The sequence below is a fragment of the Branchiostoma lanceolatum genome, chromosome 11 (assembly GCF_035083965.1).
Source record: "Branchiostoma lanceolatum isolate klBraLanc5 chromosome 11, klBraLanc5.hap2, whole genome shotgun sequence".
Lineage (NCBI taxonomy): Eukaryota > Metazoa > Chordata > Leptocardii > Amphioxiformes > Branchiostomatidae > Branchiostoma > Branchiostoma lanceolatum.
The window spans coordinates 11,485,681-11,509,218 of record NC_089732.1 but is presented as its reverse complement, the minus strand read 5'-3'; the positions used below and the strand labels follow the sequence as shown (position 1 = coordinate 11,509,218).

The 23,538-nt window shown below is 40.5% G+C and overlaps 2 protein-coding genes and 1 long non-coding RNA gene across 3 annotated transcripts in view; 1 reads left to right on the top strand and 2 right to left on the bottom strand.

Moving 5' to 3' along the window:
• Positions 1 to 965: 965 nt before the first annotated feature.
• On the bottom strand, positions 966 to 2,793 carry LOC136445395 (uncharacterized). Its single transcript, XR_010757407.1, has 3 exons — positions 2,583 to 2,793; positions 1,593 to 1,697; positions 966 to 1,096 (listed from the first exon to the last, which is right to left on the bottom strand). It is a non-coding gene; the product is annotated as an uncharacterized lncRNA (long non-coding RNA).
• Positions 2,794 to 5,448: 2,655 nt separating this feature from the next.
• LOC136445211 (NXPE family member 3-like) lies at positions 5,449 to 8,522 on the top strand. The gene is made up of 4 exons (XM_066443077.1): positions 5,449 to 5,550; positions 5,998 to 6,635; positions 6,909 to 6,970; positions 7,264 to 8,522. The coding sequence occupies exons 1-4, from the start codon at positions 5,449 to 5,451 to the stop codon at positions 8,022 to 8,024; spliced, it is 1,563 nt and encodes a 520-aa protein (XP_066299174.1). The 3' UTR covers positions 8,025 to 8,522.
• LOC136445209 (fibroblast growth factor receptor 1-like) overlaps positions 8,498 to 23,538 on the bottom strand; it is a 33,104-nt gene continuing 18,063 nt past the window's right edge. The window contains exons 12-19 of the mRNA XM_066443076.1: positions 11,415 to 11,525; positions 10,805 to 10,998; positions 10,587 to 10,709; positions 10,396 to 10,466; positions 10,109 to 10,149; positions 9,751 to 9,847; positions 9,228 to 9,327; positions 8,498 to 9,000 (exon numbers count right to left, since the gene is read on the bottom strand). Of these exons, the coding sequence (XP_066299173.1) occupies positions 8,977 to 9,000; positions 9,228 to 9,327; positions 9,751 to 9,847; positions 10,109 to 10,149; positions 10,396 to 10,466; positions 10,587 to 10,709; positions 10,805 to 10,998; positions 11,415 to 11,525 (761 nt within the window). The 3' untranslated portion in view covers positions 8,498 to 8,976. The remainder of the gene's footprint in view (positions 9,001 to 9,227; positions 9,328 to 9,750; positions 9,848 to 10,108; positions 10,150 to 10,395; positions 10,467 to 10,586; positions 10,710 to 10,804; positions 10,999 to 11,414; positions 11,526 to 23,538) is intronic.

Here is a 23,538-nt window from a genome sequence, read left to right as displayed (position 1 = left end):
GCCTGGTCCGAACTCTCCAGCAGTGCAGGCTGTAATGATGAAATGAATTTACCCTTTATAAACCTCCATATATTCATATGAAATAACATTAATCTGAATGACAATTTCGGTTTCTTACGTGTCTGACAGTTGCCCCCTCCCTTCCATCCTGGAGCACATCCTCCACTAGAGCAGACTCCAGTCATGACGTCACACACGGAACCTCCACTCGCACAGTGACATGCATCGTTACAGTTGGGCCCGAACTCTCCGTGTGTGCAGACTAGAGGTTGAATATAAAACATACGAATAGGATAAGTAGACATTTTTACGAACGGTTCTTTGGACTCTATATGGGAACAATATGTTTGCAAAACATAGTGGGAATTATTCCTCTTGAATAGGTAATGTGCAGAATAAAGCTTTCTGATAAAAACGTCACCTGTCTGACAATCGTTTCCTTTCCAGCCAGCAGCACAGCCTCCAGTACAGGCTCCAGTCTCCGGGTTACACGCGGAACCGCCGTTCAGACAGTGACAGGTGCCGGTACATCCGGGTCCGAACTCACCAGCAGTGCAGGCTGTAATGATGAGATAATCTTACCCTTTAGAAACCTTCATAATATGTATATGCAGTAACATCAATCTGAATGCCAATTTCAGTTTCTTACGTGTCTGACAGTTGCCTCCTCCCTTCCACCCTGGGGCACACCCTCCGCTAGAGCAGACTCCGGTCATGACGTCACACACAGAACCTCCACTCGCACAGTGGCAGGTACCGGTACAGCCGGGTCCGAACTCACCGGGGGAGCAGACTAGAGGTAGGATTAGAAGAATATGGATATGATTAGAAGATGAACGGTTCTTTGGACTCAATTATATGTGGCAATATGTGTGCAAAAACAACTGGTGAGAATTTCCCCCAATTGAATAGATGTCCCAATGTAGCTTGGTAGATTCTCTAATGCAAAATTTACCTGTCTGACAGTTGCTTCCCTCCCACCCAGCTGCACACCCTCCACTGGAGCAGACTCCAGTCATGACGTCACACACAGAACCTCCGTCCGCACAGTGGCAGATACTGATACAGCCGGGTCCGAACTCACCCGAGTCGCACGCTGCAAAGAAGTTGATGTCAAATGTTGTAACATATCACATATATTGTTATTGGACCGACCCATATGAACCACATTGTTCGTTTTGTTAAATTTGGGCCCCAGCAATGCGAATGCGCCAATTGCCACTCGCACTCAAGTACATCAATCGTTCGTCGATGAAGGTTAGACATAGACCACAATTCACAACATTCACGTAACTACGGCCACACACTACTAAGCTGTGACACTGTCGAGTTTGAATTGGCGTTATACAGGTTATTGTCCCGAATTGTAGAATGTTGGGCTTTCCCGCAGTTTTTTTGTTAGATACCATACAAACAAATCCATGCATAAATGTTCATGTTGGTCTTGTGTGATGCAGAAGTGAGTGGTACTATTTTGAACTCCATAGATTTTTTTTATAACTTGGAATGTCAAAGCTTAACGATTAATGATTAATCTGTTCAAAGCCACACAACGCCTCAACAACTTTTATTGATGATTGCTGGTCCGTTACCTGTTTCACAAGTGTCTCCCTTCCAGCCAGCCTCACATGTACAGGAAAAACCGTTCGCCTCATTCGAACAGGAGCCGTGAACACAAGGGTTGGGGAGACAGAAGTCTGTGGACAATAGGAGGAAGAGTTGATATCATGTCTATTATGATTCACGTATAGCAACAAATGAACTGTAGTGCCTGGCAACTTGTACAGTATTGACGCCAGTGAGCCTTAGTCAAATACTAGACGTAATTGTATTGTTATATCAGTGACAAGAATTGCCGTCGTGTTTTTGCTGTTTTATTCCAAAGCCACTAGCCATCAATATATCATAAAGTGTCTAGTCGTCTGATCTTATCAAAATTTTACCCGGATTTATCTTTAATGACTTGTCAGAGATTGTTCATGATTGTATTACTGAAATAAGTTTCAGTGCAAACTTGGCAGACTTATACATTTTACCAATGGGCATGAAGAGTATAGATAATGCATACAATGTTTTAAGACCACAGACACTAATTAATTGTTCAAACATGAAAAACCTCGGATGTTTTTGGAACTGCCATATTACCTAAAAATCATTCATTCATTCATTCATTCATTCATTCAGGAAGGAAGGAAGGAAGGGAGGGAGGAGGGAAGGAAGGATGAAAAAATAAGGAAAGGCAAAATTTGAGAAAGAAAGAAAGGAATATGCCAAAATCATAATGTTACCAACACTGTACCCAGAACAAAATGATAATTGTACCAGCATTTTTCTTAATACGGCACGTTCGCGACCTGGCTGCGACTGAGTGCTCAACGAATCGTCGATAAAAACGAATCTTTTTACGCTTTGTGTGTCTTGTTGTCTTTTTAGTCATACATGTACATTTTGGATGATATTCCCATGATAATAATAGTCAAGGGTAACACAAATCCAATTTAGTTCGCAGCGAGCTCGCCAACGTGACGCAGTCCAGTGAGCTACCCGCTTTAGAGAAAACGATAAAAATCGACTGATCCTACCGTTCCGTTGGAAGTGATCAAATCTTGTGTTTGAGTCCAGTGCTTGTCCAGCTGTGTTCTGGTTGTCGCTACTCAACATGCACCGTCCACTATTCAGACTGTCCAGGTCAAAGGACAGACAGGATCCGACTGAGAGGCTTCCTTCTCCCAGCAAACACCGAAGGGCGCAGGTTCGGGGACTCACAGTCGCTGGGCTGACAATAACGTCGTCGTGTTGGCCTAGGGCCTGATCGGTGTATTCAGCGAAGAAACCGACAATATCTGCGAATTATAGGTGTTTGGAAGATAAAATCATAATATGACCCACAATTGTTTGTTTTGGTTTAAAGTCAGAGGAAGTTAAGATTGGAGGATGCTTATAATTTTGATATTTACTTAATGTTCTCTCACAAGTTATCTTAAAAGCTGCTTCCACATTATGTATAAGCATATAATAGTGAAGCGAGCTTTTGTTGTTTGGATAATAGAACGTGGAATATTAAGAGTTTGACAGAGTAATTGACAGGTCTATCTCACCTTTCATCTCGTAATGATCATACTGACTGTTATAATCAGTCTGTCCGGCTGTGACCTTGTTGTCTCTGCTCAGCTGACATCTTCCCCCTGAAACCTTCCTGTAGTCAAAGGACAAACACTCCCCCTCTGGTACAGTAGTGGTTCCTTCCAGACACTTCTGGGCACATTGTTCAGGGGTGATACCGGGGAGCAGCTCATCATCATGGCCCGGCAATACTTTGTTTTGATTGTGGTCAAACAGGTCTGTAAAATCTGAAATAATGCTAGAGATAATTAGATAGTATGCCATTACCCGACCAACGCCCCCCCCCCCCCAAGTTAATACTCGACAATGATTCACCTCTGTTGCAGATATGATACTAAAAGCTTGCTTACCTTTGGGTGTATTGATAAATTTCTGACAATGAATGGTCTGATACGTATACGTGTACGACGACCTGTTAAAAGGAAGCAAGCGATCAATTATGTCATTGTGCTCTGTGATTTAGAATTCGGGCCCTCTTATCAAGCTATCCCTTTTCTGAATCAGAATAGAGGGTGACCTTACCAGAAACTCACGCCGCGCTAAGGTAAGACAGGTAGCAAAGCAAACAGCAGCAGGTATCAAAAGTAAGTGCGTGTAAATCTGTCCCGAATACGGTCACCACTTACCTGCTAAAACCATCGTTAAAGCAGAAAAGATCAACAACACGAAGACTGGCCCTCCTAGGCATCGGTGAATTTTGATTTTAGGTGCCTCATACGAACCCATGATAATTTCAGGATCTCACATAACATTTATCCACAGCAAGACATGCAAGAAGTTTTGTTGTTCTGTTCCGCTAACCTCGGTGTAACTTCCTACTGTGATCCATGCAGTGCGCGTGCGTAGCGACTCCGAGCAAACAGTGACGACGTGAACTTTGTCAAACATTAACACAAACACCCTTTTGACATAAACAAAACCCAATGAGCTCCGTATATGGAGCGGGCGGGCTATATGAAAAAGGAAAGAAAGGAATACAGGGCTCCTGTGATAGAACCAAATGCTATCAAGGGAGCCACAAAGACAACATGTACCAGGCTGGTTAACATCCTAATCGATGAATACATTTTGGATGACCCGCCCTGAGTCTTGGTATGGTGTCATAAACCATTGTCGGCTACTATAAGCAACTCATAAACGACATCGTCCAGGGAGCACTGTATGGCCTGGACCAAAGGAAAATGGGTGATTAATACGATATCATATAGTCACACCACTTTAAAGTCCTCTCTTTCTTAGTGACGTATATGTTTGAATATCCTAGCATGGTATGCAGCTGAAAAGCTTTCAACCGTTTTTATACTGGTGCTATTTCATTACGTACATGTCGAAATGCGTTCAACTGACAACCGACATATTCAGGGTGGGGTAACACAGTAGTCCTTCCTGTTGTGTATTGATATGGTATAACATCGTTTGTACAATATGTTCTCTTTCCCACAGACGGGTTGCTTTACTTGTCCTATGTCAATATATACATGTAGTGTACTTGAAGTTTTTATTACTCGTTCATTTGTATTCTATACGTATGTGTATGTTCGCAAACATTTTTCTTGTGACCTATATGTACGCACGTGGCTAAAATATACAATAAATGTATTCAATCAATCAATCAATTGATAGATGAATTTTTCATTTAGTCACTTAATCAATTAATCAAATGATCTTTTAATGAATCAATCAACCAATAATTCGTTAATAGATTGCAAAACTACGCAACGTTTTACACATACAAGATATCATTCAAATAGCCAATTTGTCCCAGTGAACGCTAATAAAGACCCTTTAAAGGACACTCGCTCGTTATCATATTTCTGTGTCTATAATTAGCACTGGTATATAAGTTCACATGACCTTACAGAGGTATAATTTGAACAAGGGGTCAAAGGTAGTTAGAAGTCGGGAACAGTACCGTATCCTATACAACTGAATCTGTTATATCGCGGAGGTCTTGTCAAACTTCGGTGAGTTTATTTTCTTGAGTCGAAAAAAGTTAAACTTTCTACTGCGAAGCGCGATGTGCAGTATTCTGAACAGTATCATTATTCGTGGTACCTTTTACTAGCACTACATAGTGCTGCCATGAAACCTCGATGTTCTCTAAACTCTGGGCTTTACTGTCTATAGAGAGCCAATGTTAACACTGTGTTTACATATCATAGACCACTGTCTTGCATTGAAAGGGTAGCCTACTGGCTTGACAAGAACGCCTGCCACGTCAATTTAAATGCTAGCTGGAACGCTCTGGTTTATATAGAAGTGAAGAAAATACGATCTTGTGTCAGATACCGAATAGTCATTATCTTTAAACATGCCTTGAAGGGCATGGCGAGTCGACAGACGGAACGGGCAATGACCGCACCAGAATGCTGTTTCTTCGCTATCATGGTGCTGGTTGTTGGGAGTTTGGTGCTGTACAGCGTTCAGGTATGCTATGCTGTTTACATCATACGGGTTGTTGTGAATATGATGAAAGATAAATGCTATTTCTCCTGTTCACAATCTCAACACCACAGCTGCACTCTTAAAGAAAGCCGCTCATAGATATTCACTCGTTGTTGTCTTTTCTCGGGCCAAGAGCTACCCACAGCAAGAGACATCATTGGTATATTGATATCAAGATTACAAGGAAACAAAATGTTGTTCTGCGGGCCAAAATTCATTCCTTTCTAGTTTATAAGGCGTGCATTTAACGGTATCAGCAACTACATACCAAATATGCTAATAGCAAGCTCAGAAACATACAAATAAACCTCGCCTCTGTAGACATAATCTGCTGCAGTGAGTATGATGACAGTTAGTATGATAGATTAATATCACATTACGCAGTCCCCACCCTTGCGTTGGAAAATTACAAATTTTTGTCTTTTACAGGAAAGAATGTGGAAAACCGTACCAAATCCTCCTGCATTCCGGATCCATGCCAGACCCATACAACCTTACACGGATATTTATGTAGATCAACTGAAGTTTTACTTGCAGTCTCATTCTAGTGGAAACTACAAGGTCGGTGACACGTTACGAGTTGTTATCTCGGCAAAAGACAAACAAGGAAATGTAATCACAAATGTAGGTGATTACTTCCGGGCGACCATTTGTGATCTAGGAACTAGATCCGGTGCCGTCGGAATCATCACGGACCATCAGAACGGCACGTACACGGCCACCTTCCGGTTGTTGTGGGCAGGACAGGTGAACATAATAGTCCGACTTGTCCATCCACGTCAGGCTATAGACGTCATAGAAAGAACCGTTAGGGAACATCCTGTCGACAAGATTATGTTTGTGAAACGTTACCTTATCGGTAAGGCTAAAATCGACACCAGATGTAACGTAGACCCGGCCATCTTCAACACCACCATCCCGGTTTGTAACTACTCCGACCCGCATGCAGGAGTGAGGTGGTACTGTGAGAAAGGCCCCAACATTCCTTGTACTATATCAGGGCACCACGGATTTCTTCCAAGGAATGTCAAGCTTCTTAAAGACGGAGAAGAAAAAATGTTTGGCCGGTAAGGACACTTACACACTCCTTTATTGTGTCTTGTTATACTTTTGTGTAGACGATATTATGTCATCTCCAAGGGTACGCATGTAGCCCAAATCCAACACAGAATTTTAAGAACAGCCCGATTTTATCTCAACAAACCCATATTCATATTTTCTAAATCACTAACAGAATTCTAAGTCGCTCGCTAGATATCGTGTCGCTCTTGTCTAATTTCTCTTTTTTTCTGTTTTACTTTTAATATTTTGCTTTTCACTACGGTGCACGTCTCTTACAGTGGATTAAATGGAGTGAAGAAGTACATATCTGGATTTCCCCCCAAGATCAAAGTCTACAGGGGTAAGACGTAAAATTAACCGTATTGATTGAGCTATTGAGACAAAGATAATCCCTAAAATGTTGTGTTCTTTTATGTTTATATTCTGATTTAGAATAGAATTGGGTTTTAAAGTACGTTATTAAAACTGTACAATTGTGTTCATCGCTAGTCAAACCCGGGTGTATGAAGTGTATATGCTGTCGACAGAATATAGTACAGAAGTACAGAAATAGGGATTGAGAATAGTTCCACAAAGAGAATGTAATATCACTGAATAGTAAGCATAACCCTATGCAATATTGCTTGCCAACAGGGTTGGACACTTTGGTCAATCGCACGCGGTGCATTCCGGGACTTCCGACACCACAGATATCCGGATTCTATGATCGAGGCGTCTGGAACTCACTAGTCTGTCACAACAGACACTTCGCAAAGCAGCCGGAATGGAGGAAATGCCTGAGGGGAAAGACCCTACATTTCATGGGAGACTCCACCATACGGCAATGGTACGAACATCTCGTTAAGATACTCAACCTTACCGACAGTCCACTTCCGGACGCCATCCACCAGACTGGACCTCTGCTCGCTCGTGACATAGTAGACAACATCACAGTGAAATATCGGTCCCATGGACCACCTCTTCGTTGTGCATGGACGCGGACCTTCCACCTACAGTACATTGCCAATGTCCTCGATGAAATCGAAGGAGGGCCAAACGACGTGGTCGGAATCACCCTCTGGGCTCACTTCACCTCGTACCCTGTAGACATCTACAGAGAGAGGATGGAGGCCATCCGAGCTGCGATTCAACGGCTGCATCAGAGGAGTCCTGAGACCCTCGTGGTCATCAAGTCCGCCAACACGCGTATGGGAAATGAGCTTTTTATGGGAGATTGGCTGGCCCGTAAGTTGGATTTGTTGATGAGAGAGATGTTTAACGGAATAAACGTTGTTTTTGTAGATGCCTGGGAAATGACAATTGCACAACAATGGCATCGGGACGCTATCCACCCTGCCGACGACATCATCATACAAGAACTGGAGTATATGTGTTCTTTTGTTTGTCCTCTGTAATTCTGCGGCAAATTTTTTTTAATTCTGTCTTGACGATTTCCAACTGGTAGCAAAGTAAAATTTCTTCAAGGACCATTTTCACCAATCTATACTTTGATATTAGGAAGTAAAGATTTTGCTCTTGATATTAAAAGTGATTCACAAAACTGATTGTCACTCACGTTTCACAATGAAAGGAACCAACTGCCAAATCCTTCTCTGTAATCTAGACCTACATTGTATGTTCCATGAATATCTGACTTACAGGTCCAGTAAAATGATTGTTTTGTGGCTGTTTTTGTTGTGGAATAAAAACGTGGATATCTAGTTTGGTTTATGTGTTATTGATATGGTAAGCAACATTTGCCCCTCTGAAGCTGGAAGAAAACACCGTCACGGTTATCTACAAATAACCGCTTAAGTTGAAACTCTAACGATCAAGCGAAAGCTATTACCAGATTATCCACAAGAAAGGTATCACAGACAACGGTCCATCACGTTTGAATCACTTTACTTTTACCTTCTACATGGATTTAGAACACGATCTTTAAATATATGATGTAAAGAAATACTATTTTGAAACACTCTTTTCGTTTCTTCTTTCATATACAGTGGCCTTGCTCAGTGTAATATTTGTTAAGTAATCTCCGTTGTACTTTTCTTCCATGTTACTTGTTGATATTTTGTATGAATTGTATTTTGAAAAAAATCAGGAGTTGGCAGACTATTATAGTTTTATACGAATGAAATAGACAAGGAGGACAAAGGCAACAGTGAACAAATATACTATTTTGTCTAGCTTTGTCCCTTTCGTTAGCCTATGAACGTTGATATACGCACAAACACGAACACAAATAAGTTTATGTAACACTTAATAGTAATTATCGTTACCAATCAGTATGTCATCGTCACATTGTCCTCAACAGACAACTACATCATACGTTGCTGAGGATCATTTCATTCCTGGGTTACTCTACTTCAGAAGTGACGCGTATGTCTGAAAATGGAAAAAAAGAAATGTTGATTTATCCCTGCTGTTGATGTTGCAAGGAAATGGTGCTAAAAGGTTCTCCATAAGACCAAACTACAGATTGTTTACTCATACAGAAAATGTCCATTAACTAGGAGGGGGAGAAAATTGATTCCACTTAACAAAGAATATGATAAAATATAAATATGATCTGTTTCACATTAATGAAATACTTTGATAAGTTCAAATTATACCTTGTAACCTTGAATAATCCTGATGAGACTAGACCTCAGTGCATGAAAAGTCGGTCTGTCTTCAGGAAGGGTCTCCCAGCAACTGGTCATTAGGGTGTAGCTGCAAAAGATAATGGGAGAGTTTGATGTAGTTTTTATCTTACTTCGTCGGTGTTTTAACACGGTTTGCAACATGGTTTCCTAACTGCTTGATCACTTCCTTATCAAACATTAACATTTCAATTTAAAAAAAAAGAGAGGTACTAAACTTTATTTAACATTTCCCCCAGGTTACACAGCTACATGTGTAATGGTATCTAGAGTTCTTTAAAGCAATGGACCAGGTCAAAATTGGTTGAGCTTACCATCTTTATAAATGAAAGTTTGCTCTCAAGGAAATTCACGCCCAATAATGATTCATCTACAAATCATCATGATGCCTGCTCCTTCAAAAAGAAGATGATTTTGAAATGTTTTCTACACATACATACATACATACATAATTTACATACATGCATACATACATGCATACATACATACATACATTTCGTCTGGGCAACTGTTTGGCTTCTCGAGTCGGCCGCCAACTTTGATCATGTCCATCATCCTTTTTCCCTTCATCCCTTCATACGGAAGCTTACCTAAATGTTGTAATATGACACAGATGTTATATGTATAATAGACCTTTTGCTACTTGTGATCCACTGCTCATCGAGTCACGTGTCTATCTTCATAACGTGACGCCTCAGAAATAGTGAATTGCTGAATCCATGACAAAGACTGCAATTGATCAGTCAAAAATTTGGGTACAACTATTTGTGTGTGTTGGCAATTACAGTTCATCTTTGATTCAGAATAATTGCAGCTGCCAACACATGTACAGGAAATAAACAGATACCTACCCATTGTCATAATCTCCCAAAGAAGGACTCCAAAAGACCAGCTGTAATACAATATAGTCACAGATTGTTATTTGTGTCAATGTGGTGATAAAGTACAGGAAGCTAAGGTACTAGTATTACAAAGTGCATTGACGACTTCTGTGCCAGTTGTGATTGCACGAAATTGATAATTAAGACCGCCTTTAAGTTATTTTTTTGCTTCAACAATGCTAATCTTATGCTTGCCGTGAGACTGACGTGGAGGTATATGAATATGTCACCGATTTAGACAGGGGAAGTTAACTTACACGTCGCTCTGAGTTGTGTACACGTTGTAGAAGAGTGACTCATAAGCCATCCACCGCAACGGCAGCTTGCTCTGAAATAATGAACTAGTTAGTAATTGAACATAGATTCTTAAGCAAATGATGCAGTTGTTTTTATACACATGTATCTATTCCCATCCAACTTTTGTTCTACTGGTAGATTTAACTCCTACCTGTGTGCTCTTGACGTACTCGCTGTCCTCATAGATGTCACGTGACAGGCCAAAGTCAGACACCTTGGCGACGAGATTTTCTCCCAGAAGGATGTTTCTGGCTGCCAAGTCACGATGGATACACTGCATGGATAAATGCTTTTTTTTAGCTCATTGAAAAGTTTAGAAGTCTTTCACTAAAAGTAACAAATGAAACAAGGACAGTCCACAGAACAGACCTGCATGGCAGCTAGATGGCTCATTCCACTGGCCACATCGACACCAAACTGGATGAGCTGCTCCATGGAAAGCTGAGAAGCGTATGCAGACTGGTTCTGATACTCCGATTCTGCGTTGTTCTCAACAGAGTTGGTCTTCAGCCATTCCTTCAGACAACCGTTGGGGGAGTACTCAACCACTATCATCAAAGGTCCTATCAAAATTGGCAGGTTATACAATTTTAAGACCTTGGATACAATCTGATTGTCTTTGTATTGAGCAATAGGTGTGGCTCTGTTACAGAAAAAATACCAGCTTTCTCTTAATGGTAATAAGTATGATATATTACAAATTTGATCTTGATGTAAAATTACCGTTTGAAGTAAGACGTTTCTGACATTTAGATATGCCACATCGAAGGTGCCAAACTGCCGTTTTTAAGAGCCAGAAAAGTTTTAAGTCGTCATATAAACGACAGTTTGGCACCTTATATGTGGCAAATCTTAATGTCAGGAATGTCTAACTTCAAACGGTAACGGAAGTTACAAAATGTGTACATTTAAATGAGAACTAGCGAATGATAAGATGAATATCCATAGCAACGGAGCACCCTTCTGCCATATTACTTACCATCTGTGGTGCATGCTCCAACCAGGGAGATGATGTTGTCATGACGACCCACAGTCACAAGGATCTCCAGCTCTCCAAGCAGGTCTTTCTTGTCACTGTCAGATGCAGAGTCTAAAAAATGCAAACAGTATGTCCTGTAAGCACCATTGACATCAACAACATAACATATCGCTACAAAATTTACATGGTACAGACCGTACAAACAAATGTCAGAACCCAAACAAATGGTGCTAGGCACCATGATACCTTGTAACCTTGCATATAATGCATATTTGATAATTTGAGACAGAAAGAGTTTCTGCTGTAATATTGTGAAGACAAGGTGAGTTTCTACCTCTTAAAGTCTTGACAGCAACCTCGGTCGTCACTCCTCGGTTACGGACATCTCCGAGTCGAACTTCCCCGAACTGCCCCCTACCAAGCCGCCTGCCTAGCTTCAGACTGGACCTGGGGATTTCCCAGAAGTTGAGGGCAGAGATCGGTGACTGCGACGGAACCTGTAATGGCAAAAGTTGCAGCGTATGTGGAGGCAATAATGTAAATGAGAATGAAAACAGGCTGATAAACCAGAAATATTGAATATATAGGATTTTAGCCGTCTTAAGCTTTTACCTGTAGCTGTTGCTCAGTTGAACCGTTGAGCTCCTGCAGAACAGCTTTAAGTCGTGCTCTTGGTCCAATCATTGGAACGAGGTCCTTCATCATCGCGTCATCAAGATGGCGCAGAGCCTCTCCGTCAACGTGATTCTCTGCACACGAGACAAAGAGGTCAATGTTAATTGACAGATATGTTAGCGAGTATCTTATGTAGTTCGTACTATAGCTAGCTCGATTCGAGCTGCTATTGGATCCATGGAGTATTTTACAACATGAATCTCATACGAGCACCCTCCACGTAACCACGTAACAAATAATGCAATAAATAAAAAATGCTTTAGTTTGTATTTTTTACCTATCACATCCTTTGCACTCAACATATTGCCAAACAAAGCACCATCCATTTTGAAACTAATATACACAACGTACCTTTGAAAGCTTTTGCACACTCTTGTAGGTCATTGTCTTTCAGGAATTTTTGCACGTCTTTGATTGTGATAAGGTTTGGTATACGTGCAGATTGCTGAGGGAACAGAAAGAGGAATAAGCACGGCTGTCTGAATGATGATGACAATATGAATCAATGGTTTACAATGCAGTCCATATAAAATGATGATATATCAAAATGTGTCCTGTTTGGAAGAAACCGATTGAAGGAGATTGCAACTGAGATCAACAACAAGAAGAACAATAGTCATTATTTACTCAATGAATACTTACCTCTGTACTCTCTCCATTTTCTAAATCGAATGTCAAGTTTCTATCACCAGATGTCTCTGGCCTATTGCTGATGTCATTCAGTGGCATTTCCCTTTGATCTGGCACTCTTTTTTTCTTCATCCTCCTGCAATAAAAAAAGTTATTTGGCAACAGACATCACTCTGCGTTCATTGTCACCTTTCTTTGGCTGCTTATAAGACATGTACAATATTTTGGTTTAATTCACAATAGACAAAAGGCTATTAAAGAATGCTATGTTTTGAGGGAAGGGCCACGACGGCTCACTTAGTGCTATGTTTTCCCATAGTAGATTCTTTGTATGTAACTGTTTGTTTACTAGTGTATTTGTATACTAGTATGTATCAATGCTACTTCATCTTTGTTACCTTGCTGAACAAAAAACAATGTTTAATACAACTGCCCGAAATGTTATTGTCATCTTCGTGTCGTACAAAACTCTTATTACATTAATCTGATAACAATTGAAAAGTCACAACATGTCAGGATACACATTTTAACATTTTCTTAAACATGGAAATGTTCAATATCAGTGCCAATACATTGTTGATGTCTAAACGTATACATTATATCTGCATAAATAAAGTAAAAACAAAAGATCATGTCAGATACCTGCAATAGAACACGACGACGCCAATTATGCCAATGGCAAGCACGCTTGCCACAACACCCACGATGATCCCTGTCATTGGTGCACCAGTTGTCTTTTGTTCTAGGAAGAAATGTACCCAATTTTGTAAGAAAGAGCATTTGGAAATATTTATGTTTAACGGTTGAAAATATGCAGGTTTAGAATTAAATCAAATGGTTTCCAATAGTTTTAGCATGAATTCAAAGTGTTGCATGACAATGGATAAGATACTTGGCCAAATAATGTTCATACATCATGATCAATGTCTGATAACTAACCTGTGCATAATGTACCGTTTCCTTGGTAGCCTGCATTACATGAACAGTTGAAGGACCCTTCTGTGTTGGAGCATGTTGCATAGATGTGACAGTTGTGGGCATCGGTACTGCATTCGTCCACATCAGATGCTGTAAAATTGAAGATGTACATAATGTGAACAATGTAGATTACGTAAATATTTCCAATGTAGATTACGTAAATATCTCAGTACTATCCCCGATCCCTGAAAGCTCTGACAACTTTTCTTTGACAATTGCAACCTCTGGTGTCTTCACAAGTGTTACTAGTAAATATAAATCAGGTAGCTATCTCAAATGTACAACTATTTCTTAGAATCACACTAAAGGTTTAGTAGCAAACAAGAGGGTTCATTTTGGCTAGGTTTGGGAAAATCATTTTATTCAATTGCAAATAATTCTGCTGATTAAGTGAAGTGAAAAGAGAAAAATTATTTTACTGAAATATGGATATATATGTACCTATTTGACAACTGCTCCCCTCCCACCCGTCAGCACACCCTCCACTACTACAGACTCCAGTCATGACGTCACACACGCCACCTCCACTCGCACAGTGACAGGTACCTGAACAGCCGGGCCCGAACTTGCCGGGTATGCAAGCTGCAATATGTAAAGTAAAATACAAAATTAGAGCCCAAAGAGGCAAGTTATTGCTTGTCATTATAAAATGCCAAATTGAAACAGAAACAAAACATGACGTGAGCCTCGTGAGGTCTTTACCCGTTTGACAGTTGGCCCCCTCCCACCCAGCGGCGCACCCTCCACTGCTACAGACTCCGGTGTCGGCGGGACAAACTGAATCTCCGTCCGCACAGTGACAGGTGTTGGCACAGTTGGGGCCGAACTCACCAGTGCTGCAGGCTAGAGGTAGAAACATTGGAACCTGTCCCTTTATATTTCCAATGGATGGGTACATATACCAAATCCTTAGCAAACATGCATATGTGTGGAAGAACGTTGGTCAAAGTCTTTGTAAAAAATATAGTTATCCATTGAATATATACTGTCTAAAAGTTTGCAGAAGTTCAAGTTGCCATTGTCCTGAGGCAATTCATAAACAAACGTTTGGCTATCCATGTCTGTAAGCCTTCTCTTGCACAATGTATGTTTTACAATTTTGAATGGGCCTCTGACCACAAATGGAACTACTAAAGCTAGTTCTGGAGCTGTTTGAACTTACATGCAAGTTTATAAAGAATTCAATCATCACTAACCCTGTCCACAGTTGTTCCCTGTCCACCCGGCCGTACAAGTACAGTTGTAGGTTCCTGGGGAGCTTTGAGTACAGCTCCCTCCGTTAGTACAGGGGTTCGGGTCACATTCGTTAATGTTGATATCTGAGGACAAAGACATTCCCTGAACTAATCGCAGTTAACCTTAGCAAGCATTGATGTAATTGATATAAGAAAGCAGTTAGTATTCAAACGTCAGTTATTTACATCCCCGTGCAAAATTGGCTGTTCTGAAATCGCCATTGAGGGAAAATGGGTCCTTCCAAAATTGCCTCGTCCCCTCCCAAGCAAACATTCCCAAATCAAATTCAACGACAGACTCTCTTATGCAATAATGAAGTCCAAAATTACCTGCCAAATGGACAAAATAAAGTAACCCCCTGTATCTTGCTATGAAAGCTACCCCAAATCGTTTACCCACCCTGCTCACAGTTGTCCCCTGTCCACCCGGCCGTACAAGTACAGCTGTAGGTTCCTGATGCCTCCGGGCCATGAGTGCAGCTTCCTCCGTTAGCACAGGGGTTTGGGACGCATTCGTTGATATCTGAAATATGACTCAACTTAAACCCTTCACAGCATTGTGAAAAATTCAAACATGTTAAAACACTATAGGCAGCAGAGTGGACATGAAGAACTGTTTACACAATGTAATGTAATGTAATGTTACCCACCCTGTTCACAGTTGTCCCCTGTCCATCCGGCCGTGCACGTACAGTTGTAGATTCCAGGGGAGCCTTGAGTACAGCTTCCTCCGTTAGTACAGGGGTTTGGAGAACACTCGTTTACATCTATAGAGAAACAAGTTCATCGAACTTAATGTATATTCAGAAAATTATGTTAGCAAGTCTTCGGATTTTATCGAATCATTAAAGAAAGGAATTGTAAATTACATGACAAAAGATGCTGAGAAAAAGAATTGAATAAGATTACTCTGCTAGTGTACATCGAAGTTTAATAACATCTGAGCAAAGAGAAAAAAAACAACTAAAGTTCCGATGAAAATCATTACTGAAACCGAGTTTCATTGTTTGCAGCTGTGTTCAAGTCCGTGCTGCGGTTATTGGTTCATACAGACAACACTAACCTGTATCACAATCAGTCCCTTCCCATCCAGTATCACAGGAACAGCTGTACCGGTCCAGTTCACTTGTACAGGTTCCATGCACACAGGGAGCAGCGGCGCAGAAGTCAATCTCTACGGACAACATTAAACGTATAGACTTGTGTTTGAATTCAATCAATTTTATAACATTGCCCTTTGTTGGATACTTGGATCACTACGTAAACATATCATGGTCATTGCTGTTATATACAAAGGAATATTTTCTGTAGAGCAGTAGCATCAGAAAATGGCCGGATGGTTCAACACCACAAGCATACCTTTCCGTTGATAGTAGTCAAATCTGCTCGCCGGGTTGCTGTCAGCAAGTGAGGCACCAGGAGTGTCTGTGTTGCTCACACTAAGAATGCATCTGTTGTTGTTGTTGTCCATGTCAAAGGACCTACAGCTCCCGGCTGCTACACTACCGTATCCCTGGATACAGTGCAGCGCACAGACGCCAGGGTCACTGACGGAGGAGATTGTTGCATCGTTGTGGCCATCTAAGCCTTTTGCGTCGTGGAAATCGAAGAACTGAAGCATGTCTGATCAAAACATTCAAATGGGAATGATTTAATACACAGGAGAACGTCCATAGCTTTATATGAATACAGGGGTAAAGTCAGTTTCTACTTGCCATTACATAACCTTCGATCGATTTTGCTATGACAAGCAAAGTTTGTTAACGGTATTTTGCACCAAAAAGAAAATTTGATTCAAAAAGTAATAAGCACATCCTTTTTCAAAATGTGGTTCAAATGTAAATATGGGTGGCACATAAACAGGGAACAACGTTTCTTCGACGAATAAAATCCTCGTCACATTTTGTTTTCCACAAGAGGATAAATAGCCTCTCGGATCTATCAAATGATATACAGGTAGGAGGTAGCGTACCTTGCTTGTGATAGTAGTCGTATCTAGTTTTCAGACTTCCTTGTATGAAATCCGAGGGGTTTGTGTCTTTGCTAGCCGTGCTCAGGATACATGCACCTGCTCCATTGTTGTCGATGTCGAAAGACAGACAGGTTCCTATGGGAACGGTTGTAGTTCCCTGTAGACATAAAGTTGCACATTTGGCCGGAGTGATCCCGGGTATTACCTCATTGTTATGTCCACTGAGAGCATAGCCGTCGTAGTGGTCAAAGAAGTCCAGCGGGACGAAACCTGTATGGGCACATGTTTTTTGTTACCATGAGAGACGGCAACTTCATGTACTTCAATATCATGACATAGCGTTGACATCGAAGTGACATATTGAACGACAACATTGTTATTAAGGATCAGCACAGCATTCAATTAGTTTTTAACAGACGGCAGATATTAGTAAAAAGCGCCATGTTTTTGACTACCCTGTTAGCAGTGTAATAATGATCTATATCACGAATAAAACTTAGTTGTTGCTGTGCTTTTTAAGCTTTTCATGCTCTTTATTAGTATAAACAGATATGCGTATTACCTGAAAGTGGTATGACCCTGTAATAGCCCACTATTCAAAATTGAAATTTCGTTGTTTGAGTGTGATTGCTGCGAACTCAATAAAGAAAAACAACTCACCTGCAGAGAGGGCGACCACACATGCAAGAATCAGTCCAAACTCCAGAGCACAAAAAGCCATGTCAGTTGTAGATAGGACGTTCTACTATGATACTGGCCTCCTAGTTTTCTGTATTAGCAGGCAACTACTCTGCGTACCACTGAAAATGGTCACCATTAGCTAGAATCCACGATTCCTACACATAGGCAAGTTTTACTGTAGTAACATCCTCCTGAGGTCACGCAGTATGGCCGCCAATGACGACATTAGACAAATACGGTAAAGATCAAAGACTGCAGGTGCTATAGGGGTTAATCATTAACTAGAACGAACTGTTGCTTTACAGGGAGAGCAATTGCGAGATATACTCGACTAATAACAGGAATACCGCTTTCCCACTCGCTTTATGCATCAAATACTTATAGTTTCTATACTGTGGCATGTCAAGGCTCATAAGCTATTCTCCGGAGGTTTTTATACGGATGTAAAACAATTGGCGTAAGACGTAAAAATAGCCGGCAGATCGTTTTCTGGGTATTTTAATGGTGTAGTTTGTACAGTATCAGTACTGACTGACTCAAAAATCACACAGTTTTCAAATCATACAATAATCCAGGTTTATTCCCATAATACATTGCATTGACAGAAAAAATGGCCTACTACTAGTAAATCGGCGGAAGCAAAGCGGACTCTACTTGGTATAGAATTGACGTCACAATGCAATTGCATGGTACAGTCAGAAAATCTCAGCAAACATTTGCCTAACAACAAAACCCAACAGAGTACGTTTAGAATACATACGTATTTGTAGAAATGTGAATAGTTTATAAGTAAGAAGTCCACAACCCAACAAAGGTAATGCCTACATTTTACGTATGCAGACAAAGTATAAGACATTTTGAAATGTTCTAAATGATTTCCTCGATGCCTGTAACGTTGACATATCACCCTTTAAGCTTCCTGTACTACATGTTTTACCATGTATTGATATATCTTCTTCAAATGGCTCTGTTGACAACAGTACAACAGTATGCTTTCGATTTATATCCGTTTCAGATCCTATTCATGGAGGAGTGGAGTGTAGGTCTGGTGGGAGAAAAAGAGGCAATTTAGTACATCTGAACAGAAGAAAATCAAGCAAGAAACATAGATTTTATGTGTAATTCCAAAATTATGATCAGTGGACTTGACGTGATACAGGCTAGGTGGCATCGATGCATCATTACAAAGATGAATCTATGGGAAGGACGGTAAACGATCATCTACTATACCAATGGCAGAAAACATGCAGACATAATGTGCATGAACAGACTAATAGGGAATAGATATGCATAGAATGTTACCTTATGTTCTTGAATAATCCTTTCCAGGTTAGTTTTCAGCTGAGGGAAGGTTGGTCTGTCTTCTGGCAGGGTCTTCCAGCAGCCCTCCATCAAGGCGAAGCTGTGCAGGTACATTTGTAAAGTACCCCGTTTTAGCATTTCTTTAGCAGTAACAAGTGATGCATGTTGCAGAGTTTAAAATGTATTTGCTATTCATTTATCATTACCGACACATTATAATTAAGAGGTTGATGAAGGTATACTTACAATTCTTTGGGACAGTGCAATGGCTTCTCCAGCCTGCCTCCATCTTTGATCATATCCATCATTTGTTTACCCTTCATCCCTTCGTATGGCGGATGCCCTGCACAGAAGGTGAACATTTTATACCAAATTCAAAATCCAAATCAAATCTAAATGTGTACATTGTAACGACGAAAATATAGAACATTGAGAACGTCACGACTAAATGTTTATATCATCAAAATTATCATCCTTTCGGACTAATTCAACAGTTTTTTTCTCCAAGTGTTCCTGTCTCTGATATATTCCCGATTTTCTGTGACAAGTTTCAGACAACAATACATTTATCATTTTGAAATTAGAAATGAAAGTACATGCATACCCATGGTCATTATCTCCCACAAGAGAACACCAAACGACCAGCTACAGAATAGAAAGCAAGAAACTTTTAGAGAATAATGTGTATCATACTCATACACAGTTGGTTAAAAGTGATAATTATTGTGTCATAGTATGGTAACACATAATATTAGGATATATATCAGAATCATTTCTAGCATCATGCAATAATTGTGTGGTAGTTCATTACTGAAAGGGTTACTATCCTGTGTTATTGAGACATATGCATGTATGTAAGACCCCTAGAATACAGTTTTCACTGGTATTGTCACAGACAATGGTAATGGAGATAGAAAATGCTCAAACTCACACGTCACTCTGAGTCGTGTACACATTGTAGAACAGGGACTCAAAGGCCATCCACCGCAACGGTAGCTTGCCCTGAAATAGGAAAATCATGGCAGCTGTAGTCCTAATCATTCTATTAAGATTTATAACGCTTATAGCAAAAAAAACAACTGTTCATATGATTCCAAGCATAATTATAACTTTTAAAATACAATTTTACATCTCTATTACAAAACTCGAGAGCTCCTATGATAATGTGTACTATTTTTCTAAGTGCTTTAGATAATGAAATCTGATTCACAGACTGGTAGAGAAAGAGCTTAGTAAATCCCCCAAATCTATGATCGAGAGAATGGTCGTCAGAATCGTTTCTTGAATAATGATCTCGCAAAGCCTTACCGCTGTACTCTTGACGTATTCTTCATTTTCGAAGATGTCCCTCGACAGTCCAAAGTCAGAAACCTTCGCCACTAAATGCTCTCCAAGTAGGATGTTCCTTGCGGCGAGGTCACGGTGAACACACTGTGAAACGTTGTCATAATTGTCAATTATCATAAAGCTATCTATTATAATGTTTGTCATTTTCATGTGGTGTATCAAATGTGACATGCAAGGTATGAATAGAATCTCGATATATTATAACTGCTACTACATATGATTGTTAAGATATTTTACCTGCATAGCCGCTAGGTGGCTCATTCCAGCGGCTACATCGATGCCAAACTGGATGAGTTGTTCCATGGGAAGGTCAGAAGCAGAAATAGGCTGATTCTTGTACTCCGAGGTATCGCTCATTGTTTCGGGTGAGTTGGTCTTTAGCCAGTCCATCAGACAGCCATTAGGGGCGTACTCAACTACAATGCTTAGAGAATCTAGACGAAAGGAGGGGACATATAAGTGTGAATAACGATGAATAATCTTAGCAAGTAAGTTTACCTAATAAGTCTCAAAGCTTGTTAAGAAACTTGATGAACTCACTGTCTCTGGTGCAGGCTCCAACCAGGGAGATGATGTTGTCATGACGACCAACAGTCACCAGAATCTCCAGTTCACCCAACAGGTCTTTCTTGTCACTGTCAGACGCAGAGTCTAACAAATTGAATTGTAAGTTGTGTAAGCACATTCACAACACAACAGGTCACTACATGCGTTTACATGGTATTGCTTATATTTGTATGTTCATACAAATGCCAGGCCACAAAACAATAAGGCTGGACATTTTGATAACATCTTAAAGGATGTATCCATGACTGAGGGAGTTCATAATCAAATCAATATTAAGCGGTCAATATTTTAAGACCAGAAAGTATTAGAAAGGTTTTAACCTCTTAAAGTCTTGACAGCTACCCTCGTCCTCACACCCCGATTGCGGACTTCTCCGAGTCGCACTTCCCCGAACTGCCCCCTACCGAGCCGCCTGCCCAGCTTCAGACTAGACCGGGGGATTTCCCAGAAGTTGATGGTCGAAATTGGTGACACCGACGAAACCTGCATCGACAAATGTTGAAGCATATGTGTAGAGCCAATAATGTAAGCAAGAATAAAAGCAGGCGAACAAAGTACGAAATCAGGAACTGTAACATACCTGTATTTCTAACCCTGTGGGGTTCTGTAGCAAAACTTTAAGTCGCGCTCTGGGTCCGACCATAGGAACGAGATCCTTCATCATCGCGTCATCAAGATGGCGAAGCGCATTTCCGTCAACGTCGTTCTCTAGATAAATATAGTAGAGATAAATATAAAGTAATTTCTCCAGTATTTTACATGCCAAGTACCAGCAAATTACATATGACTCTTATGACTCTCACATTGCCCTTGTTTGAATCGAACAAGAAATACTGCATTTTATTGTATGTTTTTACGTGTTGATTTGGTGATGTGAGAACGTAGCAAAAAGATATGTCGCTTATTCTATAGTGAATGTTAATCATACCTCTGAAAGCTCTTGCACACTCTTGCAGGCCATTGTCAATCAGAAATGCTTGTACGTCTGCAACTGTGGTAAGGTTTGACAGACGTTCAGAAATCTGAGGGTACAAAAATGTTAGAATTGTAAAAGACAGAGCATCAAATAAACCATGCAAATAGACACCAACATTTTTGATAAAGTGAAAACTTAGCCTGATCGAGACATCAGATTCCAACTAGTGAAGGCTATCGTGCAATTGAAATCACTACTGAAGTAGCTCCACTATCTTCGACAAATGTTATTGAGCTAGGAAATACTTACAGATGTATCTCCGTCATTTTCTGGTTCAAATGCTTCGTTTCTAGCACAACTTGTCCATAGCTTATCGCCGATGTCTTTCAGTGGTACGTCTCTTTGTTTGGAGACGCTTTTATTCTTTCTTCTGCAAACACAAAGGTTTTTAGCAATATTGTTCACTATGGAAAAACCAGATTGTGAAGGACACTGGCATAAACCTGCGGGAAGCAGAGGCTTGGGCACGGGACAGGACTTCTTGGAGGATCCACCTGGAAAGCAAGGGGCCAGTTTCTGGCCTGTGCACGTAGGCAGGCCTGTAGGCAGGTTCACCATTTGCTCGGAATAGTTTCAAACTGTTGCCAAAACGCAGCTACTTTTACTTTATCTAAGAAAAATGAAATCAATCAATAGCTTACATTTGTTTATCTGTTTATCAAAATTCACCACAAATGCGGAAGGGATAATGGGAGAACAGGCTATGATGCCTTTTCCAGCTCTCACCCCACAGAGGTACATCCAACATCAGATATAATGACCATTTTAAAATATACAATTACAAAATAACCTAATCAATAACTAAGCGTAATCAAACATATTACATTATGTAAAGATGTTATACTACATTAAACAGAATTTGCATTTTCTTCTTAGGGTCTGACAAATCCTTATGGTATGGTGTGTTAGAGGGGACGAAACATTTTCCTGGATACAAGAGCTTTGATTAAACTCAGTGCAGAAATGTTGTCGGTACGTATTTGGAGTTATTGTAATATGCCAAATCTACCAAAAATATAAACCTAACAATTCTAAAGCACGTACCTGAAACAGACAACGGCAGCTCCCACTGCACCAATGGCAATAACGCCTGTCACGGCACCCACGATGATCCACACCAAAGGTAGCCCAGCTTGTTCTGGAATGTTAAATAGAATACAATCTCTTCAAAACATGCCGTTTAACAGACAATATGGTATGCCTTAAAAATGCCCCTTCCCTGTTGGAGCATGTTGCGTAGATGTGGCAGTTGTCGGCATCGGTGTCGCATTCGTCTACATCTGAAAGGTCGGAGATGCATTTGAACAATATCACGCTGTGTTCAACATAACGTTGAAGTCGGATGTACTGAATCAGGTGTAAAAAAACACTGTACAATACCATACTTGACATTTTATTGAAACTAAACAAAACTCTAAGTCAGACCCAAATTCGTAAGTTGATGCAGCTAGAATTTCAAGACAAGACAAAACAAAACAAAACACGCAAAGCATGTCTTCACCTGTTTGACATAATTTCCATAGTCTTAAAAGCCCTTACTTACCAGTCTGACAATCGTTGCCTTTCCACCCAGCAGCGCATCCCCCAGAGCAGGCCCCAGTGGTGGAATTACAGGTGGAATTGCCCCCCGCACAGTGGCAGGTACCGGTACAGCCGGGTCCGAACTCACTCTGATTACAGGCTGTGATGGTTAAAAAAAAATCAAGTAAAATCATCATTCATGCTTGTTCATTAACGTCAATCCAAATTATGATTTGATCT

What these genes read in the sequence shown, in the direction of transcription:
- LOC136445211 (XM_066443077.1), top strand. Translation starts at nt 5,449, where the DNA reads ATGGCGAGTCGACAGACGGAACGGGCAATGACCGCACCAGAATGCTGT. An exon ending in TGGTGCTGTACAGCGTTCAG is followed by an intron (nt 5,551 to 5,997) that starts GTATGCTATGCT and finishes TGTCTTTTACAG; the next exon opens with GAAAGAATGTGGAAAACCGT. An exon ending in GAAGAAAAAATGTTTGGCCG is followed by an intron (nt 6,636 to 6,908) that starts GTAAGGACACTT and finishes CGTCTCTTACAG; the next exon opens with TGGATTAAATGGAGTGAAGA.